At 39.4% G+C, this 24,839-nt stretch overlaps 1 protein-coding gene across 1 annotated transcript in view; it reads right to left on the reverse strand.

Annotated features, from left to right (window-relative positions):
* Positions 1-16,307, reverse strand: part of zswim5 (zinc finger, SWIM-type containing 5) — a 44,921-nt gene extending 28,614 nt beyond the window's left edge. Inside the window, exon 1 of the mRNA XM_067453697.1 lies at positions 15,674-16,307. Coding sequence (XP_067309798.1) covers positions 15,674-16,172 — 499 coding nt within the window. The 5' untranslated portion in view covers positions 16,173-16,307. The remainder of the gene's footprint in view (positions 1-15,673) is intronic.
* Between the last annotated feature and the right edge of the window lie 8,532 nt (positions 16,308-24,839).

The following is a 24,839-nucleotide window of genomic DNA, read 5'->3' on the forward strand; positions in this document are numbered from 1 at the left end:
GAATCTTCATTGGTCTGTTTTTCGTGTCCTTGAGACTAGGCTTCAAACAAGAAGCCTATAGATTTTTATTGTAGGCTAGGCACTTGCTTCAGTTTATCAGCTATATTAACAAATTTAAGCAAGCACAGCTCCTCCTCGTATTCCTTAACTTAGATTCTTTCAGCAATGCTCCTCATGAATTCTGTTAGGGCTAATCCTGTTATACATGCCCTAACAATAAAGGGAATGCATGACAAGCCGGTTTTGTGCTCTGAAGGAAGCTTAAAGTAATAAGGAGACAGTACGGGGCAGTCCTAGCAGGGATACAGGTAATGAAATCATCACTGTAACATGGTCTGTTGTGCTTTTTTCTTAGCATTATGTGTGAGGGTCCACATACGAGCATTTCTTTCTTTAAAGTTGCCCCAGGGAAAGAGGAAGGTTTTAATCAGCGCATGAAGGCAGATCCATCAGATATGCTAATCAGAGATCTTACCTGAACAAATACCCTCAAGAGCAGTCTCATCCATCTTAATTGGGGGAGGGCTTGTTAATAATGCAAGGAAGGAGGCTTGGAAAAGAAATATTAATGGAAGGATGAGAGAAAGGGGGGCTTTTCTGTCTAATCAGCACAGACTGAGCAAAATTCAAATAACATTTCACAGTGAAGAGATGAGACAAATATTTTGAGCATCTGGGCACCTGTCACGAAGGTCTCATGGATACTGGTACTAAGTGCGCTTGTTTGTACTTTGGAACAGCAAGGTCTGACAAAGAACAAAAACTAATTCAAATTGTGAGGTTATACAAAAGTGATCAAGAAACACTTCCTCAATCAACTAAAATTAAAGCTAAGCAAAGCTATTAATTATAAATGGCAAATATTAAAGTTCTATATTATTTTGTCTAACAACAAAAAAACTAAGTTTAATCATTTAAAATGTTTTTAGGTGATTTAGGCATCAAAACATATATAGTGTACAATCTGAAAAAAATGGCTATCCATTTTAAATTTAAAAACGGAGGATGAATGACCAAGGAGAGCATGCACATTTACATTCTGACATAAACTAAAGCTCTAATACTGGCCAGTGCCCGACATGGTACTAATGTATTGTGCATCCCTAGACTGCCAAATATATATTTTGAGGAAATGGAATGACCAGCATTATTTTGAAATCAACCAGAAATGCATATTCTATAATTCATCTGAACTCCAGTGTGTAGGTGCCCTTGTGCTACAGATTATAGTACTGGCTTCAGTTCCTGCATTGAAATAAAGCATACTCTATTAGAACGACATCGGTATGCAGGTGCACACATGGGTATGCATCACTTTCATCTGTACATCACATTGGAATACATTATTCCATGTCTGCAGCAAACTGTACGCTTTGAAGTACAACCAAAATACAGTATGTTGCACAAAGGGGCTTCTAGGTTTACAATTGGGGGAATTGAGAGGCAGCCGTCCATTGTGGTGATCTATTGACTTCAAAGCCAGGGTGTGTTTATGACACATGCACACACTATTCGAATTGGGCTGAACTCCGAGAGACTGTGGCACCCGAGGGAGAGGAGGGAAACCCCTTCAACTCCAGTCATGCTGAAACACGGTGAAATAAAGCAGGGACTACATAAAAGGGATAAGGAATAAAATGAGGGATCACTATTTCGATTCAAGCTGGTTTTGATTTGACAGTATTCAAGGCCTGCAGCATCTTGGGTAAGTGATGTAACCATAAAACTATTTTAGTACTTAACAAAAGGGGCTACAAGCTAAGCTAAATCACCTTTTTATGTCAGCAATACAAGATCTGCATCGGTATTCTTTTATTGATTAAAACAGAGGGCCTAGGGGTGGAGGGTGGTATTGGACAATTAAAGGGTCCTGTTGACATGGTCCAATGGCTGTTCACCCTTAGGGAGTTCCCAGCACTGGGCTTTTGTAATCAAAAGTAGCCCTAACCTCCTCGGTTTACCAAGGACGACAGAATTAGTTTTGCCATCTGAAAAGGACAATGCAAGCTAGTAGCATTTCACCATAGCACCATTTGCAGTGACAGGTTAGACATGGCAAATGGTGAATACAGACATGCCAGGTGCGAAATGGGGTCTCTATATAGCATTCACAGCAGAACATGATCCTAAACCTTAAAGTGGGTGCATGGAAGGAAAAGAGGCCAGATTATATGAAACTATGACACAGGTGAAGATGATGTGATCTCAAGCCACAAAGATGCCACAAAGGAAATAGTCGTCGGTACATGAACAAGCATTATGAGCTTGACTTCCTGTGCAGGCAGCATATTGAAACCAGGTTTCTTAACAATGCAATAGTAAACACCAAACCTTAAAAGGGTATGACACGCTGTGTTGTCTAGGCTGTCTGAATGGCTGTATTGGTGCCCAAGATTCTCTGGAACCTAGATACTATAACTCCTCCAGACACTGTGCAAATAGCCTCTAATAACTCATCATTTTCATCAGAACAAGAGTACAAGTTTCCAATCTGTGACAAAATAAACAAGTCTGAGGTATTATAAGTGGACTCAATGTTATACACAGCAGAATAGTAATGCTGAACCATGTACTCCAGGCCTCCTGTTCATTCCAGTGCCTGCACTAGGGCATTGTCATCCTCAGCAAGAGATGAGCATGGTGGAGTGGTGACTGAGGGGCGTCTCCCTGTTGAAACTGGAATTGTAATGAGAGACAGAGAGTCCAATCAAACTGAATTATCCCAGACAGGCCTCTTCAATCACTGGTTGATTTACCCCACTGACGTTTTCTCTCTTCCCCCACTTCTTTTCCTCCCTTCACCCACCCAATGAAGGATAGCTGTCATGAATATTCCTTTAAAATCCCTCTTTAAATGAAACCCCAGCCCCAAGAGGACACCTGTTTTCATCCATGAGCGCAGTGAGTGGTGATGAGACCGAGGCCACAGCTATTGCCTTTCATTAGCTGGTCTTTGTGCTTTCCCGTCACGGCTACAATGATCCACCATTTACTGCTGATGAAAACAAATTGTGCACCGGGTGCTTCAATACAGGCCCAGATTGGCTAGCTCAAAATACAGCAAGACAAATCCATTACTCTGTAATATCTTTAGAATGGTAATAGTTTTATAAAGAAGGTAATGCTGAACCACCAGCTTAATGTCAATATCTGAGTCAACACGAGGGAAGGGGAGCGCAAACAAACAATTCGCAAATAATAAACCGCTAGTATTAGCGTCATTATATCACTTAGAGCTTATGCTACAGAATAGTGTTTATAATAAAGGTGCTGCTCAAAATATACATTCGTTCACAAACCGGGGTGAATATGAATAGAAATTATGTTAGGGCTGTAATGGATCATAACAGATCTGTGATCCATACGGACCAGGACCCACGGTTTGTAATGCATGTGATTCGCAAATTAATTGCAATATTTACCCATCATAGAGTTAAAGTTTGCATGTGTTTTAATTCAAACATTCAAGCCAGTTTTAACTATTCAAGTGCAAAATAGAACTCAATTCGGGACTTATGCATCAACTATGTACACAAAGAGAGCAGCGTTTCAGACAGCGTGCAAACGCAGAAACAAGTTCTCTTTTGTTTTTTGTTTTTTGCCTGAAAGGACACATAGACGCAATATTATGTCAAAATACCCCTATTGGCAGGCATCGTCGTAAAGATTATCGGTTGTCTTAAGTGAATGTAAACAACTGAGAAAGAAAACAAATGTGTATCAATATACTGGATCTGTGCATTCAACCTTAAAGTGATAGAATACCTGCTAATATCACTGTCATTAATTTATTTTATTTTTAAAATAATAATAATCATATAAATATTATCATATAATATTTGGTTTTGTTCATTTATTGTGGTTATTTAAAATGGTTTCAATTTTTACTATTAAATAGTCTTTAGAAATTAAAGTTTATTGATCTTTGAAAAGGTGTACCTGCATTTTTATGCCATTATCATTATTTTAGATGAAAATGGCCTCAGAACAACAATATTATCGTTTATCGCAATAATTTCTTGGCCAATTTATCGTCCAGCAAAATTTGTTATCGTGACAGGCCTACGCATACAATGTTTTTTTAATAGTATACTTTGGTTCATGTAACTTTAGACCTAAATGAAAAACAAAGCAGTGTTTATTTCACTCATATCTTTGTTCCATTGTATTTCTCAATTTGATTATTTGTTCTTATTTTACTGACTGTTCATTTGTCTTTAATAATCTAAGTTAGGCTAGTAGCCTTTGGTATTGTACTTTAAAGGTGTCATAAACTGACTTTTTTCTTTTTTTATACTGTTGTCTGAGGTCAACTAATGATGTTCATGTGGTTTTTACATTCAAAAACATCATTAATAAGTATTAGGCTATTTTCTACACTGGTTTTGAGGCTCTCTCCAAAACGCTGGGTTTTGATGGACGTGCTAAATGTATGCTCTGTTAGACACGTACACATAAGCAAAATGTTCTATAACAATGCAATACACATTTTACTCATATACGTATGTTGCACCTAGGCATGTGCCGATATCAATTTTTCATGTTGCGATTAATTGATGAAGTTTTATCACGATATACGATATTACGATATTGAAATAAGTTGCAAAAAAAAGTGTTGCCATAGCATAACAGCTTTAAGAACTATTTTTGTAAGAACAAAAATAACTGAATGTTTAAATACAATAATGCACCAAAAATATATACAGCACTGGGGAAAAAATTAAGAGACCACTTAACATTGAGAAACAATGAGAAATCAATGTTAAGTGGTCTCTTGATATTTTTCAGAGCTGTAAAAGTACCATTTTCAAACAGATTAAAGTGCAAAAGAATTAGGCTATAAAGAACACTAGGTAGGCGTACAAATTACATTAAGGTCTCATTATTTAATGCATTAACTAAGATTGAGCAATAGCTACATTTGGTACAGAAAGTATAATGTTTTTGGTAATGTTAGTTAAGAAATACTGATCATTGTTAGTTTTATCTTAGGTCCATTAAAAAAGTTATTTTTATTTTTATTGTAATGTTATTAAACAGTAACTAAGAAATTAACATAGAATGATTAACAGTTAATTCTTTGTAAGTATTTTTCATTGTCAGTTTGGTAATAATAAATTAACATGTAAACTAATGAAGTCGTATGTCTCAAAGTTTTAATGAACAATAACAAATAATTAGAACAGTTCTAATCATTAGGGCATGTTGTAGTCCAGATTAAAACAAAAATGTTTAAGTTTGAAAATAAATAGCCTATTAAGTCTTTAAGTATTAAGTATTTGGTGCTGTGATGAATAACATTGAGATTACAAAAAACGAATGGCTGTTTTAAAAACTACACACGTTTTTTGTTTGTTTGCTGGTTTCCGGGGTAACTACTGCATTCTGCAGTTCATCAGCGCCCTCTGCTGTCACTGAGCGGCACTTCAGCAGCGCGTCTCCTTCACTGGTTCATGGTCAAACGCAGGTTGGGCTTGTTTATATCTGAGCGCGTTTGACGCAGAATACAGCGGTGACTCGGTGTTGAGCATTTATACGGTTGATGGGCAAAGTATTCTTGAGTGCATTATAAAAAAAAATATAAATTGTTAATAAATTATTATTTACGATATTTTAAAGTGCCCACGATAACAATATCGTGCATATTCATTATCGTGATAAATCGCATTATCGAAAATCGGCACATGTCTAGTTGCACCATTACTGTCGGATCCAAATCCAACATCGAGATTTGTTTACAAACGATTCCGAAGTGAAATGAAGTGAACAGAACACCACTGTCTTCCCCACGTGAGCTGGAACTTCATTAAAAATAAACGAAGTATCACACATTACTAATATTATGATCCAAAGGAAGCTTATGCAGCGACTGTGTTCTTCCACATTGTTATTGCTGCTGGCTTGTGGTCGACCGAACAGCTCCATGAGTCGGTGGGTGAGGCTACTTAATTACATTTTCTTTAGAGGTGTGTTTCTTTGCGCAGTGACGTAAGGATGAAGCACAGGACCGTTTGCTGAGCCTGGTGTCTAGACAAGCTTTTCTTTGACTAACAAGGAAGTTTTCAGCACTGAAACTTAGAGGATATTCTAATAATACCATGAGCTTTTATATATCAAAAGGGAAAGTTGATTTCTCAATTCATCACCCCTTTAAGGGTTCGTTAAATAATAAATGGAATGCAAAGTTATGTTTGCCATGTCCCCCGACCCCATACACCCTTTTTTCGCTGATCTAAAAAAATAAGGCAAAAAAAAAAAAATCGGATTCATGACTTAGAAATGTAATATCATCCAACAAACTTTGAGTTTTGTGAACCATTTGCAGTGAAATAATACTAAAATAACACTGGCTCAAACCACCATCTATTGATTACTTTTGACACTTTACTAAGCTGCAACTGTGAAGTTTCTGTCTGGTTCTATCAGGATTACTTCCCAATTATACTGACGGTTCCGTGTCTTTCAACCAAAGTGGAGGGCGTTCATTATACAGAAAGTAGAAGAAGAAGAAAAAAAAGATGATGTCATTCGAACAGAATCAGATCAGATAGTGTTTAATTGCAGCTTTCATGAGTTGTGCTTTAATGCCATTGTTGCAGGCTGGTTTTATCCAGTAGATAAGGCCGTGCACTTTCAACGCTGATTTACACTTTCTGACGCCGCCTGCCTTATTCTGCTGCCACAGCACAAAAAGTGCTTAGTGTTCTCCTTCCTTCTGAGGAGAAATTATGCTAGAGAAAAAAATTGAATTTTAAAATCAAAGACAACCGAGAAGTTGCTCTCGAGATGCTTAAGCGGTGGTGGTGGACTGACGGACGTGTTTATCTGAAGGGGTATCATGAATGCCCTTGCAAAATGCATTACTCAAGGACGACAAACAAGTTAAAAATTAATTTAACGTTTACAATTTTTACTCCCTGCTCTTCTCAACCTCTGATAAGCTTTATTTGTCTTCCCCAGTGACCTCTGAGAATAGCAAGAGAAGTGTCCTCTGCGTTTGTCTCTGGTGTAGGGCCCGGAGGACATCACCCCCACAAGACGAGCTCAGCCCGGGTCGGCGGCCCCCGCTGCCTTTCTCCTGCAGCATAACAATGGCTGCCCTCTGCGCTCTAGGGTGGAGGGCACGCTGATCCTGTTACACCATGACAAGTACCACAATCCCCCATTGAAGAGCACATATTCTCCCCCCTCTGCCTATACAAGAGCCAAGCCTATTCATCGCATTGTTTTCTTTCCAGCACATGACTTTTGCATTGGGCCTCAGCAAAGTCAGGTGTTCGAATATGACCTGGAAACTGCAGTTTGCCCACACACTATGTGCATTACGAAGCTTGATTCGCTTGGGCATTTACGTTCAATATGTAAGGAGCCCAGAGCGAATCAATTGATTCTTGCAGCAGCGTCGTAGTTTACTATTGGGGATCACGAGAGACCAAAACCAATTATCTGAACTGTTATTTCTGCTGAACGGTGCAGAAGTCAAAGTTTTGGGTCCCAGAGCACTGGTTGTGGAGGACATGGCGAATTACATTTCCAGACCGCGTCTGCAAGTCTGGCAGGGAGCTAAGGTGCAGGCATCCCGGCGAGGATGTGGAGGGCTGGAGCTCTCAAGAACGTGCGGTGTGGGAAGGAACGGTCCAGACATAAAGCCCCACGGCTGTTGCGCACATTAATCATGTTTGGAGTACGAGAGGATGGGAGGGGACGGGGTAGCCCCCTCTCTGCATGTTTGCATGTCTGCTGCTGCACTGACGTGTTCACTGTCAGTCCCAGAGTCAGGGAGGGCTGGAAGACTAATGAGGTGCTTCTTTTTTTCTCTCTCGCTCTTTCACGTGTCTCTCTTGCCCTCCAGAGGAGGGCGGCTGGGGAGGTAGGGAGCAGGGGATGACAGGTTGGTTATTTACTCTGCCTTTCATATTTGCCTTTTAGTTCTGCCGTTTCCCCCTCTCTCCTCCAACCATTTTCCTGCAGTCATCTGTTCACTCAGCTGCCTGCGAGAAACCAGTGCCTAATGGGCCATATCAGCACAGCCACTGCAGGGAAACAGTGGCCTGTCATTAGGCTATATTGAAAAAGAAGCCAGTAGGCAGGGAGAGGGGGAGACGGAAAGCCATTGATATTTATATTGTGCGCACCTACCAGGGCACCAAGATCAGCATGTGCTGCCTTCCTGCAAACCCTGCTTTGAAAAAGGAGTTATCAATATTTCATCAAGAATATCTTTTTAATGTTGAAAAAAGCGGTGGCCCTGTCCACAAGATGGGCGTACAAATGTACGGCTGGCTAATGAATAGTCCTTGTATTATGCAGTAGCCAAATCATTTTTATGCCTCTCATATGTGAGTAATGATTGACAGAGAATGGGGATGGAAATATTTGATGCTAATGAAGCATAATAGAGAGTGCAGCCATCTGCAACTGCACGAACATGCCATTTCTTCCACTCCGATCACATGATGGAGAACATATCGTGCTAAAAACCAGTGGTGAACTTGAGGTGGAAGATGTTCTTGTGAAACCCAGCGCACTCTTTGGTGTGCGTCCTTGCATGTTTTGTTTTCTTTCTCGCTGTTAACAAGCTCGTATCAGCCGTGCACTATTCACTTCGGTTAATTGAGGGGGAGGCAGGATGTTTCAACGGTGATATGCTGGGGAAACGCGAGAACAAGAGTCATGTTTTCCACAAGTTATGCAAAGTCATGATACTTTGTAAGTCAAAGAGAGTTCAAAGCTTCGAGTCATGAAAACACTTAAAAGTCCAGAGAGATTACGACATAATATACAAAAGTTCTTATGAGATGGCTTGAAAACAGATAAACCATATATTGTCGCTGTTGTGTGATTATGTCTTCCTGTTTCAACAGTCAAAGCGTTTCTATCTTCTTTTTATTCAGCTACAGCAATAGCTGAATGTCCCACATAAGGGATTTCCAGGAACTTCATGGGTTGTTACTTCTGCAAGACATACTTGGACTTTTTGCACAATGGTGCCCTCCAACTTCCAGAATGAATGAAATACACATTACATGAGTGTTTAGCGCTCAATGCTCACTCCACCTTATTTTGCCTAAGAATAGAAAAAAATATATACTTCATAAGATGCTATTTTATATTAAATACATTTTGTGAAAAGACCAACAACAACAAAATTGTGCAGCACTACAAATAAACAATATAATAAAGTGTGTTATTGATTCTACAAAGGAGTCATGCATTGACCTTGCATGATTGCAAAAAAAGCATCAATATACTATGTTCTATAAAAGCTTACAAAAAACAAAAAGACTATGTTAAAGACTCTAAACAACAGCAGTTTACTAATACCAATGTACCTAAATGATGTACTTTTAAATCTACCTTACTGATGTGTATTTAAGCTTCAGAGGCAATTAATGTTTATTCACGGGAGCTGAGACTGACAGCCAGAAAATTAGCATAACTTGCCTGTTCCACCCAGTGTAAAAAGTGAAAACTGTAAGTGCTCATCCTCTTTTGAAAGTGCAGAGAGAAGGCAAGAACAAAAGGCACCTCAGTTAGTGGTGTGAAGGCTTTTGAAGTAGAGGATTGACATACTTCGGGCTTTATGCTCAAAGACCCATCAGCCCTTCAAAGACCTTTGCTAGACCTTCTAAGGCCCACTTGAGACAAATAATTAAATGCAAAAATAATGGATGCAGGCTGTGCTAAATTGTTGAAATTTGAGCAAAGGCAGATTAATGCCCACTCACTGCTTCGTTTAAAGAGTATCACTTGGAGATCACTTCCAGGGATCTAAAATTGAAATGCAATTTCTGGTATCAATTAATGATACTTTAATCAGATCAAATCTGACCTTTGAACCAGTCAACCCAACTCAAAAAAACAAAAAGAAAAAACATGGATCCTGCTTGCAACTGAACAAATATTCACGGTCAGGTGGATTTCTGCATACCAGCTGCGTACAAATCTAATTATAAGGCAGTGTAACGGCAGCAAGTAGGTTACAATACTTGGCTCAATGGCATACAAATGTGTCCATAATATATACAAAAGAATAAATCTAGCTTAAAACACATGTTAAGTTCTAACTGATATAAATACTGTTATTTTTTGTCTTCTATGGTTCTGAAAAATGTCAATTCCAGTTTCAATAAAAAAATGGTAGCATGTGTTAGCACAAAGTTAAAGTTTTAAAATAATAAAAGTTTAAAAACAAAAAACAAATATGAAGAAATTAAAAACACTCATCAGAGAAGGGTATTCAATAAACGGTTTGTTTTAATTGAACTGTTAATGTCTTTTTTTAGGTTATCGATAGGACGACAAACAAAATCAATCAATGAATCAATCACTGACCCATTGACTGACATGAGGATAAATATTAATGTTTTTCTAATCAAAATCTGCTGTTTTTTTATACTAGCAAGAATATGCTACTCTATGCTAGATCAACCATGCTCGATGCAGAAACCAACTAAAAAGAAATAACGGTTGCTGAAACAGACAAGTACCTGTTTCTGTTTTTCTTTAAGACAAAGCTATTCAATATGCAGAATTAAATAATGGAAAACAATGGCTTCAGAATTAATACAATCGCACAGAGACCTTCAAAGCACACAGTGCTAATGGTGGGGCCCTCAGTGCAACCGTATGATTGGTGGCTGGCAACGAGTCAAGCTAAAAACAGGAACTGCAATGGAATGGTTTGTCTGGCTAGAATAAACACACATATGAAGTGATGGCTTTAAAAAGTCCACAGCCTCCAATGTGACATTTGCATAGAAGTTTGCACATTGCTAACTGCCACCGACTGGGGCCTCTTTCTTTCACCCTCTGGCAGGATATTTGACCTCATCTCCAATACACATTATCCTTCCTCTCTCGTCCAGACTTAGAAAATTAAGTTTCCATGTGAACTGGCCACAAAAAAACTCCCCGCACACAAAATCTCAGCTGGATGAAAGGCCTTCTATGGGGGAGGGTAGCTGCCTGAGTGCTGCTTGAGTTTCCTGCACTCCGCGTTTAGTGTTACAGCCCCAGATGTAAGGATTTTCCTTCACGTCTTTACAAATTGAAGGTAGGGGCCGTCCTCTATTTTCTGCCTGCCTAAACATAGCATGTCATAGTATATGATTCCATTTCCTCTACGCAATCTCACCTCCAAACCAATTTTTCCCCCTTCCTCTGTTCTCGCTTGGTTGATTTGCCTTCTCCTTTCTCTCTTTTTGTTTCCTCTGGAATTCTCTAACATTTGTTAGGCAATTACAGCCAAATGAGGCCCTATTAGGCATGTCTGGAGGCCCCTGGTTTAAAGAGGAGCAACTCTCAGCGGCCTCTATCTCTGACAATGACACCCAAATAGAGAAGCAGGCGAGAGGGAGGAAAAAGAGAAAAAAGGGGCCTGTCCCTCTCAGCGATAAAGTAAAAAGGGTTACAGCACATCCAAAAGCTTTGAAACATGTGTATCTTGTGTAAATCGGAGCTTTAAAGGCTTGCAAGCTATATTCCGCTCCTCCCCGTGCATAAAAGCATAAAAGTCCCATTAAAGCGACTACTTCATGACGAAATATCGACAAAATAATCAGCTGCCTGTGTGCAGAGATCAAAGAGGTAAAGCTTATATGATAAGAGACCTTTAACAGCCAGCACTTTTAAACTAGGATTGTAAGAGGCAATAATGCATAATGTGTGAATGCAACTCACTAAGTTCCAGTAAAACACAGATAAGCTGCAGCAGGAAGATGAGCTCGCACAAGTGCACGCTGCAAGCCCAGCTGCACGTGGGTAGGGTATGGACGGGAACCTTGCCTCTGGCTGAAAATCAGAGCTCCATTTTGCAGGATACTGAGCTAAACCAATGGCAGCAAACACAGCTGTGAAGCAGACAGGGCCGTGTCTGAGGAGTGTGTCGCTGATAAACTAAAATCAGAGGGTATGGGGCAAGCTGCAGCAAAATGCAAAGAGGGCAAGGTCGCAATTGATTTTCAGAGCCTGGGCGGTTGCCAGATCCACTGAGGAAATAAAATCACATCACACTGTGTGAAACACATATAGCATAGGCTTTTCTATTGGTGTACTTTTAAAAACATGACAGTATGAGGGACTGCGTCACTTTATCAAGGCTGAGCTTAGCGTTCGGAAACAAGGACCTGATCAAAGTCTCCGACAGGTCTTTTGTCCTGGAATGCGGTGAGTTGTTTTTCACCTTGCTCTAGTTGCCACTGATTAGCTGACAAGTCGGCTAACCACCCTCTCCCCTATTTCTAAATTAATTTCCCTCCTTTGATAAAAGAAAGGAGGGGGGGGGGGTGTTTAATGGCCGTGTCCTTCAAAACTAAGAGTGCTAATAAGTGTGAAAAAGAGATTTGTTTAAGTGATTTTCTTTGAGACTTGCAGGCATGGAATTAATTACCTTGATTAAATATTGTCTGTACGGCTGATGAAAGATAGAGCAGAATTAGCGGTCCCTTGTTGAACTTGTATGGTGCTGAATGAGATGTGTCCCGATTACAAAGACCAAAATGATGGCAACACTCAAAGGAGACAAAGAGCTAAAAACAGGCCTAGTGACATCACAGAGCAGCCAATGGCCTAATGCTTAATGGCTGCCATCCCCAAAACTAAAAACAAACAGGCTTCCAACAATCTTCCACAATAAAAAATTAACCCATGACTGGAACATTATGGTTTCTGTAATAAAAGTGTATATTGTGTCTAAAGGCAAAAGTAGAGTTGAAGTCTCTTTCAAACTGAAGCCTTCTGAGTCACTTGGCAGAAGAGTAACATAACTCAATTCAGTGCTTGCCTAGGTTTTACAGAGGCACTAAGGGGACTAAACAACCCCTCAGTGGCTCCTACAGCCATAATCCCACCAAACTTTTTCCTGCTATCCACAGAAGAACGTTTTCTAAAGGCTTCACATCACAGCTTTGTGCTCCGTTGCGAAAAGCTATACTCTTAACCACCCTCCCAAACACACACAACGACAACCCCCCCACCCTTCTGTGAATGGGGGGAGTTTTCTACAGCTGGGTAACAAAGCATGACCCAATAATCCTCAAGCCTAACTCAAAGCTAGAACCTCCTCTCTAAGGACTTCATAAGACAGAGGCTGGGGTAGGGTGGCTGAATTACACAAACACAAATGAGAATTAATTATTATTATCATCAAATCGGTTTCCTGTAGCAAGCCGCCTAGCCCTTAATATTTGGAGCAGAAAATCTGACCATTCAGAGGATAGCGATGAATTTAACATCCTCCGCATCCCCAGGGTTGGGTGTTTATGCACTATGGCTTCTGGAAAGAGTACAAAATTTGTTGTGAACTTTCTGGAAAACTTCAGCGTAAACCTGGCTTATCGCGAGTAAGCCTTCGAGTATGAATCTTAATCTTTGCTAACTTCATTTCAGCTAAGATGCTGAATAAACGTTAAAAGCGGTTAACACTTTGTTGCAGTGTATTTGAGAGTTTTAAACAGGTCTAAGATAAACTAACAATTGATGAGTAAATGGTAAAAAAGAAAAGAAAATGTATTCAATCATGCAGGTGGATCTAGTTCTATTGGTGTGAAAAAAACACCCACACACCCACATTTTCAAGACTGTTCATGGTTGAGGGCACAATTATCTTGCCTATCAGATGTACACGTCCAGTTCTTAGTTTCTGTACCCATCAAAACCAAAAGAACACAATCTACATGCACAACAAAACAGAATGCAATTAAACCTGCTTTATCTCAGTTTATCAAGTGACATACCCTTACTGTCAGATGGCTGATCTATGAACTATCTATTCTGCCTATTGTTTACAATCCAAAAGATTGTGCTTATTCACACTTAAAGGGTTAATGTTTAAAAAAGCAGTACTCGGGCAATCCTAGAAAGGCAGAGCAGTTTTGGCATCTGCGTAAATAATGTATATTTATATAAAATTGAGATGAAGGCACGGCCTTTAAAAATCCAATAGCCATAAAAACAGCCAAGTCAAGAAACTGTTGAGGATAGTCTTGTATATGGTAACTTTAAAAACACAAAATAACTTTAACTAGTTTTGTTGAATGTGAAAAAGGGGCTACACTGACTCATGAAGGGAGCTTTTCAAGGTTGCTAAATAAGTGCCCATGTTATTTCATTACAGCTAGGTTATCACGTTTCCACTAACATTGGCCTTTTAAAGGGACACAGTGGATCTTTGTGAGAATAAATGAATCATGGCTTCTTTATTAAATTAGTTATATGTGTACTTTCACTACTCTCATAACACCTACAATTATTGGAGATTTGGGACTTCCTGTCACTGCTATTTCAAGAAAAGAAAGCTTATATTATAGGAGAACTGTGGCTGGTCCACTATGTGACTGATTTTCTTCTTTATCCGGTTCGTAAGTGGTATATAGGCTAAATTTTTAATATTGTAACTAGTTTTGTTGATCTTAACTAAGCCTCAAACGTTGTAAATGTCACATTGGACCTTACAAGTGAGGTGCAATTGTACTACTTCAAATGAGCACATCATTTTTCATTTTGTGCTTTGGAGCCCTACAAAGGCCTGTACGTATTTAGAAAATTCACTTTTCCCTTTCTTTCTTTCATTGTATTTTACCAGTAACGTTATGTTTACTGAAGTGAAGAGAGTGGGGGAGGAAAATGTATAGACATTTAGGCAGCCATTGAAACTGCCTTCGTGCTCTAAATACCAAAGCCTTTTCGAGTTGCTTGCTTTCACAATTTTTCGATTTAGTGCGTTTAAACTAAGCTTGAAAATGCCGTGACGGGTTTCTATGGTTTAGAAAAGCACATCTACACACCAAAAGAATTGCTATTCGGCTAATACAGAAGAACTAGCCCGATGTGACGGGGGTATTGAGCTATTGTGCTGTACTAGCCTCTACGAAGACAACCCAACGGCACATTTAGCCGAATAGTAATTTTTTTACTAATTTGAACGAATATATCAAAAAGGGTCTTCGAAATAAAACAACAGATAGCTAGATAAAGTCTAGGCACGTGTTTTATCATTCGTTTTACTACGGAAAATACGCGTCCTTTGTCTTGACCAACCAGCAAATAAACAAAAGATATGGGATTTGGATTCAAGCGGATTACCCTGGACTTAATTATATCAAGAGACCCAACAACCGTAAAGCAACCAAACATACGCGTAGAAAAACTAATAATTCTCCGAAACCAACTTTAGACGGAAATGTTAGCAAAAAATATCAGCTCGGTGTGCTACAACAGAGTCATTGTGACCAGCATGTTAGTCTTTTCTTCCTCGCGACCTGGGAAAGAATGTTCCGTTTCGACAGACCTCGTTGTGATTGTTCAAATATACCGTATTCCGTATCATCTTGTGTTTTTACGGTAACTTATAATGCATAAAAGTGTTTGACCAAGTGTTAAATGAACATTACAGCCACATATACGAATACATTCCACATTAAAGCCATTCCAACATACCCAAAGGGAAGCCCTTTAATTTTTAAAACGTGCGCTCCGTTTCTTTCGCAATACGGCAGGCATTTAAATGCTCCCTTACTGGCAGTGAGAAATCTCTATGTAGAAACGGAGATGGTACATTTTCTAAACGAGGCCACTTCCATTTTTTTCTCAAGAAACTTCGTTTGTTAGAAAGTGAAACAAATACCTCTGATGTAACTTTCAACGTGCTTCGGACGGTTAAAGCGACACTTACCGACTTGTAAGACGTTGTCCACACAACCGGTTTCCAAAAGCCGGATTCCCCTGCGGAAAGGGAGTCCATCTCCGGTACCCCCCGTCCCTGTGCTGCCTGTTGTGTTCGTAACCCCTCCGGGGACTGTACCAGATCCAACAGACGAGCTCGAGCCCACTACTGGACCCTCTTCACCCGCCACTCGGCACTGAAACGACGAATACATACATATTTCCCTTTCGTTCCTCGGGAACGACCAATACACGATACGGCGTTGAACCGGTTCGGGGATCCGCTCGAAGCGCTCCTCCACCCTCTCGAAGGCCCATTTCTCCGCTACGGCCTTCGCAGCGCAGTCCAGTAGAGATTCCGGGCAACGGAAACGAGAGTTCGGAAATCCCGGGCCAGGCCCCGGACCCGGTCCTCGAGGTGCGGGACGCAAACACGGACGCTTGCTGGCCGGGGGTAAGGAGAGGTGAAGCGGCGGCTGAGGCAATAGGTCTCCACGTCCCTCCGCCATGACAACCAAATAAACACTGAAGTGAGGACCGTGGCTCTAGAAGCGCACCGACGGAGGCACCGCACAACGGGAGGGTCGTCACTTCACATACGTCACTACCAATAACAAACGCGCTCGAGCCAATCGCGAGGACGGGCTGCACCGAGGTGATGCGCATGTGTGCGCCGAAATGACAGGCACTGTGTTCATCAAACAGACTGTTTGCTACAGACGTCTCGTTATTTACAACTCGTGCACTCAACACTGTCATTGATCTGCCTCAGTTTGTTCTATACACCTACCGTTGTTTCAAAGACCAACAGTAGCGCTGAGAAGTGAGCATTGCCTTTACATAGACAACCTAATATCGCAGCAGCGTTGCAATTTACTTTCTCTGAATGTACAGGATGTGTGTGGTACGTTTTGCCCTTCAAGCGTCGTAAAAAAAAAACAGTGAAGAACTCTCCAACTGCCCTTTTTATTTGTTGTGAAAAAAGTTTGAAATTATTCTATGTTAATGTAAGTTTTTTTTTTTTAAAGATGTCTACTGCCCACCCTGGTGGCCAAGTATATAATGCCGGTTGATTAGTCCTGTCAAAGTCCATCTAATCCTGATATTGGCATAACTCACGCAGCTGTATATTAGAAAAAACGTGTCTATAATGTTTTACACCTTGCTGATTTTTTTTCTTATATAAGCTCAAACTGCAGGTAATTAATGAGCTTAGAACTGCATTTTCACATGAAAATAATGTTAAGTATTTATTTTATTTTATTCACATTGTAAGCAGAAGTCTGAAGTTTACTTTTACAACGTTCAAAATTTGGGATCTGTAAGCTTTTTGTGTTTTCTTTTTTGAAGTAATATTTATTCAGTAATAATTAATTCAATGAATCAAAAGTGACAGTAAAGACGTTTGTTACAATTGAAAATAAATGTTCTTTTAACAGCATTCATTTATTAACGTCAAAGAACCCGACCACAAAAAAGTTTACACAAACATATTAAGCAGTGGCTTTTTTCAACATGAAAGCATGAAATCAGCATATCAGAATGATTTCTGAGGGATCATGGGACACTGAAGACTGGAGTAATTATGCTGAAAATTCAGCTTTGTCATCAAAGAAATAAATTACATTTAGTAGCACCTTATTTTACAGTGTTCATTACATATGTTACATGTACTTACCATATTAATAACAGTAAATTATGCATAATTACATGTGACTAACCCTCAACCAAATCTTAATCCTGTAGTGTAGTTACTTACAGTACTTAATTACACTGTAACAACCTTCGAATAACGTATAATCTTAAATTTTAAAAATATATTAAAACAGAAAACAGATATAATAAATTGTACTAATATTTCATAATGTTTTACTGCATTTCTGATCAAATAAATCAGCCATGGTGAGCATAAGACACTTCTCAAGAAACCACTGAGGCATTTTTGTTCATCTTCAAATCTACTTTTAAAAAAAAACTTAATATATGTTAAATATCAACAATTTATTCATTGTAATGTTTGTTGGCAACAACATTATATTTTACAATTTTATATTTCATAAATGTTTACTGTGTTTAAATTTAGCAATGACATGTTGTGATGTGATGCGTCTGTTAACTATTCATTGTTTTTCCTGGAAATGTACAAAATCTGCCAGAGAAACAGTGTTACAACGAGCCCAAATCTCCACAAAAGTGTAGCTCGCACACTTTTAGCATCATTTTGCAAGTCTATTTCTCACCCTAGTTCCCGCACTCACACATCTTTGTTCTCGTTTGGTGAACACACTGAAGAAACTTCATCTCCTGCCCTGTAAAGACTGACGCCGGCTGCTGTCTCCCACCTCTCAGGGGCCTCAGGCCAAATATCGGCCTTATTCTTATCTGTTTTATTAAAATGATTTCACTTCATTGTTTCTAAAAACATATTTTGTGATCTTTATAGACCCCTCCAGATCTGTAAGACAGAGACCATCAGAGTGCATCGACCATCGATTGACTTGACTTCCTGCACACCATGGAATGGATGTGCCCGAGGGCCACTGACAACTTGCTGATATTTGTATGTTGTCTAACTCTGCTGACATGCACTTTGTAATGTGTCATGTTACTATCAAGGAATGACAGAATTAAGTGAAGCTTCATATTTTTGAAACAAATTGAAACATCCATTGATTTATACGCATTATACTCATATTCCTCATATTTGGCTCTAAACATTGGGAATGTTTTAAGATTGTTTGTTTATATGTTTATTTGTCTGCTGCCTCTTAGGGAACCAGAACAGCAGGTGTGGGGAGAAGTAATGACAAGACTCCATTTTACTGGCTGTCACATCCCAGCATGCTCGCCGCTGTCCAGTCGAGTGCACCGACTGAAAGATGACAAGCTGACAGCTCACCACACAGGATACCAGGCGTCTAATGACATTCTGCGAGTCCTCTGTGAGTGTGTAAGTCTCTGTGTGTATGTGTATATGTATATGCATGACAGTCTGGAAGAGGGAGTCTTGTCACTTCTGGTGCTTTTCAAAGTACCCTGGGCTCCCAGTGAACGGAAATGTCCTTGAGGGCAGAGACATCGCTTTTCTTTTTTTATGCACAGCACCCTACACGCCAACCGTGACGGTTATTATGGAGGCCAATCGAAGACAATATTTGTCTGCTATCGGGAATTTTTATCAAACATTTTCATTCTATGCCAACACAGTTGTGTTATAGTACTGATTACATCCGATTCGAGTGCTTCCCAAATCACGCCATGATGTTTTCCAAGATCGTTCGTCTGGGGGAATGTTGTCACATCAACACAAATCGAACAATGGTCTGAAATATAATGGCACTGGACGCTACTAGTTTCCAAGGCAACAATTGTGACAGATTTGGGGGAGACAAGACAGGTAATTGGAAAAAGATTGATGGGGTACAAGAGAGTGGAAAAAAAACCCTATCAAAGAAGGTCTCTCAGGGAATAACAACAATACAATAAAAGGTCTTGCATCCTTTGGAGCCATCGGCGGCCTCCTGTCCATCTATTTTCAGGCCAAATTCAATGGCTTCAACACATCTGTCAGTCTTCCGTCATGTAAGCGTATACAAAAAAATGTGTATCGCTACATGAAGCAGTGTCAAAATTATGAATTCTCCATCCACACTGTAAAAATGTTATATTAACAGAACAGTCTGTTATCTTACTATGTATGGTACAAAAACTGTCAACATGAAATTATATGTCATTTTACTATAAAAAAGTCAAATGTAAGTTTTTTTTTTAAAGTAAAACATATGCATTACTATTTCATTTACAGTTAAAAACAGTAAAATGACATTCCCAAAACACCACATACACTGTAAAAAAATATATATTGGTTTTTGTTGGTTTAACTTAAAAAAGTAAGTACCCTGGTTGCCTTAAAATTTTGAGTTTATTGAAATTAAAAATTTGAGTTGATGCAATGAAGGAAATGTGTTTAATAAATAGAAACTCAAAATATTATTGTATCTGAACCACATAAAAAATTGATAAATCATGAAAATAGCACATTTGGCATGTTTCACTGCATCATCAGAAATAAAACACACACAATTACCCAATATGCTTACAACATTTTTAATAATATTTTAATAAAGGTTGTCGAATCTCAAAAAAAATTCATTTTATTAGCTAAACATTTTAATTTCAATGAACAATTTTTTTTTTTTAAATTACAAATTTAAAGGCAACCAGGTAACTTTTTTCTAAAAAATCTTTTACAGTGTATGATTACATTTGATATACAAATGTTGTTTCTTCATTGAAATGAATTTAACAAGATATTTTTTAACAGTGCACCCTTTCACACCGATGCTTTTTCTAGGATTTGTTTGGACTTGGCAAACTCAAGCGGGGTGTTGCTCAGCCTGACACAGTGTCTAAGAATGCAAAGAAGCCTCTAGGGTTAATGCTTGAGACCGCGTCAGTCATTTTCAGCATAACCAAACCAAACAAGCAAAAGTGTATGTACGTATCGGATTCAGAGGGTTTTCGTACGGTGCTCGATGATGTCAGCGGGATCGGGGCAGGTCGTGGCTTTTTGCCGTGTGGCGGTTGAAGAGGGAAACAATGGTGGTGTTGATAGAGAACCCAGCTCCACCTGTAGGGCCTGATTTTTATCTCTGCTGCAGTACGGCGGCCCCCTCCCCCAGGCCCTTCTTGTCATCGCTCTTTGCAGCGTTCATTAAATGGAGTCAGACTTTAGCAGGAGAGAAGAGCCCAAGTCACCCATGTGAGAAAAAAAGAGAATTACCTAAGCCTTTTGTCTCACAGAGTGTGGCTCAGCTAATGTCTTGAAGGCATGCTGATCCCTTCACAAAAGCGTTGTCTTCACACAATAGAGAAGACAGCGTGTAGTTTGGCATGCAAAACATATATAGCCCAGCCTCTTTGTTGCCTGTGGTGAGAGGTTTTCAGTCTCATTTGGTCTGTTTGATTGGGCTGATAAGATGTCTGTCAGGGTCAGGTCAGACTGAGCATTTGTTGTGCTGACAGTGTGATGATTGAGACATTGGCGTCAATTAGGTGTTTGCGTATTGGGCCCGGCATAACTGCTATTATTTTAGCATGGCGGCTTCCTCCCACAAGTGTGCCAGCGTCGTCTCCTTTATGCCTCTTTGTCTGTGTGTTCCCTCACTCAGCTAAATTTATGACCTGGTCCGTCTTCGTCCACTCAACCCCCCGTCGCCGACCGGTTCTTCTGTGTTCACACCAGAAGTGACAGAAGCTCTTAGCCCCTCTTCACACATCCTCACCCTTTTCCCTCCTCTGTGCCGTGCCCTCTCTCTCCCTCATTCGCCTTCTTCCTCCCCCAATCCTTACTCTTTGTTGTGGTCTAAAGCTATTTAAGGGTGCAGGATGGAGCTGGTCTCTTGAGAGGGCCCAGGACAAATAGTAGGAGTGTTTACTGTGGAGGCACTGATATGTCCTCTGGGGCTGAGCTGAGCATGCAGCTGCAGGAAAAAGCAGGGTTTAAGGCCTTTGTGTCGTCCCCTTTCACCTGTCCACAGGAAACTTCCAGTCAGGGGTGTGGGAGGCGCTTGAATATACTAACGAAGAACAATTACTCAAGTATTATTTTGGGGAATTTGTACTTTACTCAAGGGCTCTTGAACTAAATTCACTCTAAGAAAACACTTGAATTAGTTCATCCTGGGTCATTTTAAACCCTGGGTAAATGGAAGCTTGGGTTATCTTGATTATCAGTGTTCATAATGTATCCGGGGTTAACAATACATCTTGGGTATTTATAAACTGGCCGTTCACAATGTACATTTCTAAACGTTCTAATTTGCATATTTATGTTGTTAGTCACTGATTGGGTGAATGGCACACTAGATATGTTTACAAAAAGGCTGTAGCATTGCATCTATATTATCAGGTTTATTATCTTGAATTTACTTTTCAGACTAAAGGTATGAATGAAATGCTCTCTATACCCTCCAATTGTCAAGTTTTCACCAATTAACCTTTCCCCCCTTAAATGCTAAAACATGACTGTCCAAAAAACATGAATATGAGGCATGCAATTGGTTGATGGTTGCTGAGCATCTAGCTGTAACATTCTAACACAATACACATGTTTGACACCTTAACTGTGCAAAAGTTGTGCTAACCCTGCTCTGGAGCATGTTTCATAAGCCCAGGTAAAAAGCAGTGCTAACCCAGCTTCTAAATTACTAGTGTGAAACCTTCCTTTACTCAGAGTTAAAAGTGGGGTTTAGAACAGCAACAACCTGGCGCAGTGTGAAAAGCCCTTCGTGTAAAAATTCTGAAAATTCAGCTTTGCCATCACAGGAATACATTATATTTTAAAAGATATTATAATAGGAAGAAGTTATTTTAAAGTGTAATAACATTTCACAATATTACCGTTTTACTGTATTTATATTAAATAAATGCAGCATATGAGCCTAAGAGAGTCTCTGACCCAAAGCAAGGCATATTATGTTTGTTATAATCATTGTTTGAGACTCAAACTTGGTCAGTATTGGTTGTAGTTTAACATCTGGTGAGTCCTAGAGCAGAGGTTTGTCAAGTATTGTGATGCCAAAGACCCCCAGATTTTAAGATTTGCTTGCACTTTATGAAATATATATTTCAATATATATTTTAATGTATTATAAAATCACTAAATATTTGTTTTAATTAACCATTTTATTTATATTGTTTACATTCATACTGTACTAATGTCAAAAGAAATTATAATTACAATTATAATAATTTTTTTTTTTTTTTTTTAATTTTGGGAAAAGATTACCTGCAAAGCCGGATGCATAATCCTATTTTCTATAGTGCTTCTCTCAATACATAATAGCATTTGTTTTTATTTTTTACTATTAAAAAACATGGCCATCAACAGAATAAAACTGTCCCAGTTAGAAACATTTACAGGGAAAAATATTATTAAAATAATGTATTACTTTTACTGAATAACTTTTATTGAGTAAAATGTTGACACAGTACCCATACTTTAATTGAAGTCTTTTACACTCGTGACTCCAGCTATATGAGCCCAAATGGTTGCAATTTATTACTATTTTCTCGTAATTCCGCTAAATCGTATATTCCTATAACAATCTCATTCATGTGAACTGTACAGTCTGTCTCACTCTCTAGTAAGCTTCTTTGAGACAGGAAACAGTCAATGGAAATGGCCAGTCTCCTAAATGAGCCTCTCTACAAAATAGTCTGAATGGCTTCAAAACGCCACGGACAGAAAGCTCTGTTGTCTGTCTCACGCCCATGTAGCGTGATTGCTTGGATGTTTCTAATGGTGTTAGGGGTGATTTTACGCACAGCAGGCCTCTAGGCCTCGCACGCCTCCATGCAGTCCAAGAGGCTTATGCGACTCCTGCGATAGGCTTTGGGGAGGTGGGTGCTCATCCCGATAACCGTGATGTGTGTGTGTGTGTTTGAGCACAGCAGATGCCCCAGGTCTACATTATACCTCATTTGCATGTTCAAATAAGTCAAAATTCACAAAAGAATAAATACCACCAAAAGGGCAAAGCTTTAGTTGAATGACAATGAGATCAGGTTGCTGAAGATTAGATATTACTTTGGAATGTCACCCTGATCTGTGGAGCTTGTCTCTATGGATACCAGGCGTCTATATAATGCAGATATGTACCCACAAAAGTGAATTTACAACAACAGTGACATGCGCTGGATACCGGCATTGTCTTTATTCTTTTGATTTGTCTGCCTGACTTAATTCTCCTGCTCACATCACCAATAAAGCTCTCTTGTTCCTGTTTGTATTCTCAGCTGACTCTCCCCTACATCCCTAGGACAAAGTTGAGAAAAAACATGGATGGATGAATCGTTTCTGGGACCTTAACGGGGTCATATAATGGTACATGCACTTTTACAAGCTGATTGTATGGAAATGTGTGTTGGCAGTGCCTGTACACAACCATCCTATGATGATAAAAATCCATCAAGTGCTTTTTTTAAATCTTCTTATATGTTTTCCCCTGTCTTAAATCAAGCCGTTCGATGTGTGATGACACACGGCCCACAACTGTTGATTGACAAGCAGCGTTTCATCTCAGACCCGCCCTACGCGTGCTCAAGCTGTCGTCGTTACCATATACATCATATAGGTTTCAAATCTTTATGATGTCTATGGTCGTTACAGTCCGCCATTGTATTAGTAGAGACGCTGGGCGATTGTAGTGTTCTGTTCTTGGGTGTAATAATGAACACAGCAGTCATTCTGATGTTCCTAAATCCGAACATTTAATTCTGCTGCTCCTGAATAAATATCTGTACCAGCTCTTCGTGTTTATGCTTCCCCTCCACAAGAAGTTGAAAAGCTTCACGATGAACTGCAGCTAAAGTTTACAGGGTAACGTTAAATTACGACATGCTTTCTATCTATGATGTTCTCAATATAATTCATAATCCCAAATTTATAATGAACAACACGTTATGGTTATTGTGTTAACTGTGTACGCTGGTTTTAAAGTTAACGTGGATGTGGTAAGTTAACACTAAACAGCTTAATTATGTAGATGGTTTATAACGGTGTCTGTTACTGTCTAAAAATAAATCGTGTTGTAACAGTTATTACAATGCACAGATAACATTACGCATCAATGTCAAACCGACATTAAAGGGGTACTTCAGCGCTGGGAAGATGAATCTGTATTTAAACTGGGTCATCAATGTAGTAGAAATGTGAAATTATTTTTGAATTTGGTGCCTTCTAGACTGAGAAAAGACAGAAAATGTATTTTTGTCTCATGGGGATAAAAGACTACAATTCCCAGAATGCTTTGCTGCCCTGTGAGGCCATTCCCAAAGCCACCTACTGGATTACTGTGACTGAGTTAGAGAACAGACACTACAATTAAAAACTGAACTTGTCTGTTCAATATAATGAGTGAGTCACCGAACGAGTATCACAGCACTGAGCACTAACTGCAGGAGTGAGATAAATGAGCTGATGAGCTCTCGTGATGAGAGCTGAGGTAATCACGACTACACTCGCATCATACATTCACAACGCGAGTTCAGTCTGGCGCTTTTCAGTTCATGCCTTTCCAAGCTTAACTTTCGTAGAAATTCATTTGAGAAGTTAAAAGACTTACATTGCTCACCATAGCTCCGTTTAAATGAGTGCCTGTAGCTGCGAGCTG

Source organism: Pseudorasbora parva, chromosome 9 (genome assembly GCF_024679245.1).
Source record: "Pseudorasbora parva isolate DD20220531a chromosome 9, ASM2467924v1, whole genome shotgun sequence".
NCBI classification, from domain to species: domain Eukaryota; kingdom Metazoa; phylum Chordata; class Actinopteri; order Cypriniformes; family Gobionidae; genus Pseudorasbora; species Pseudorasbora parva.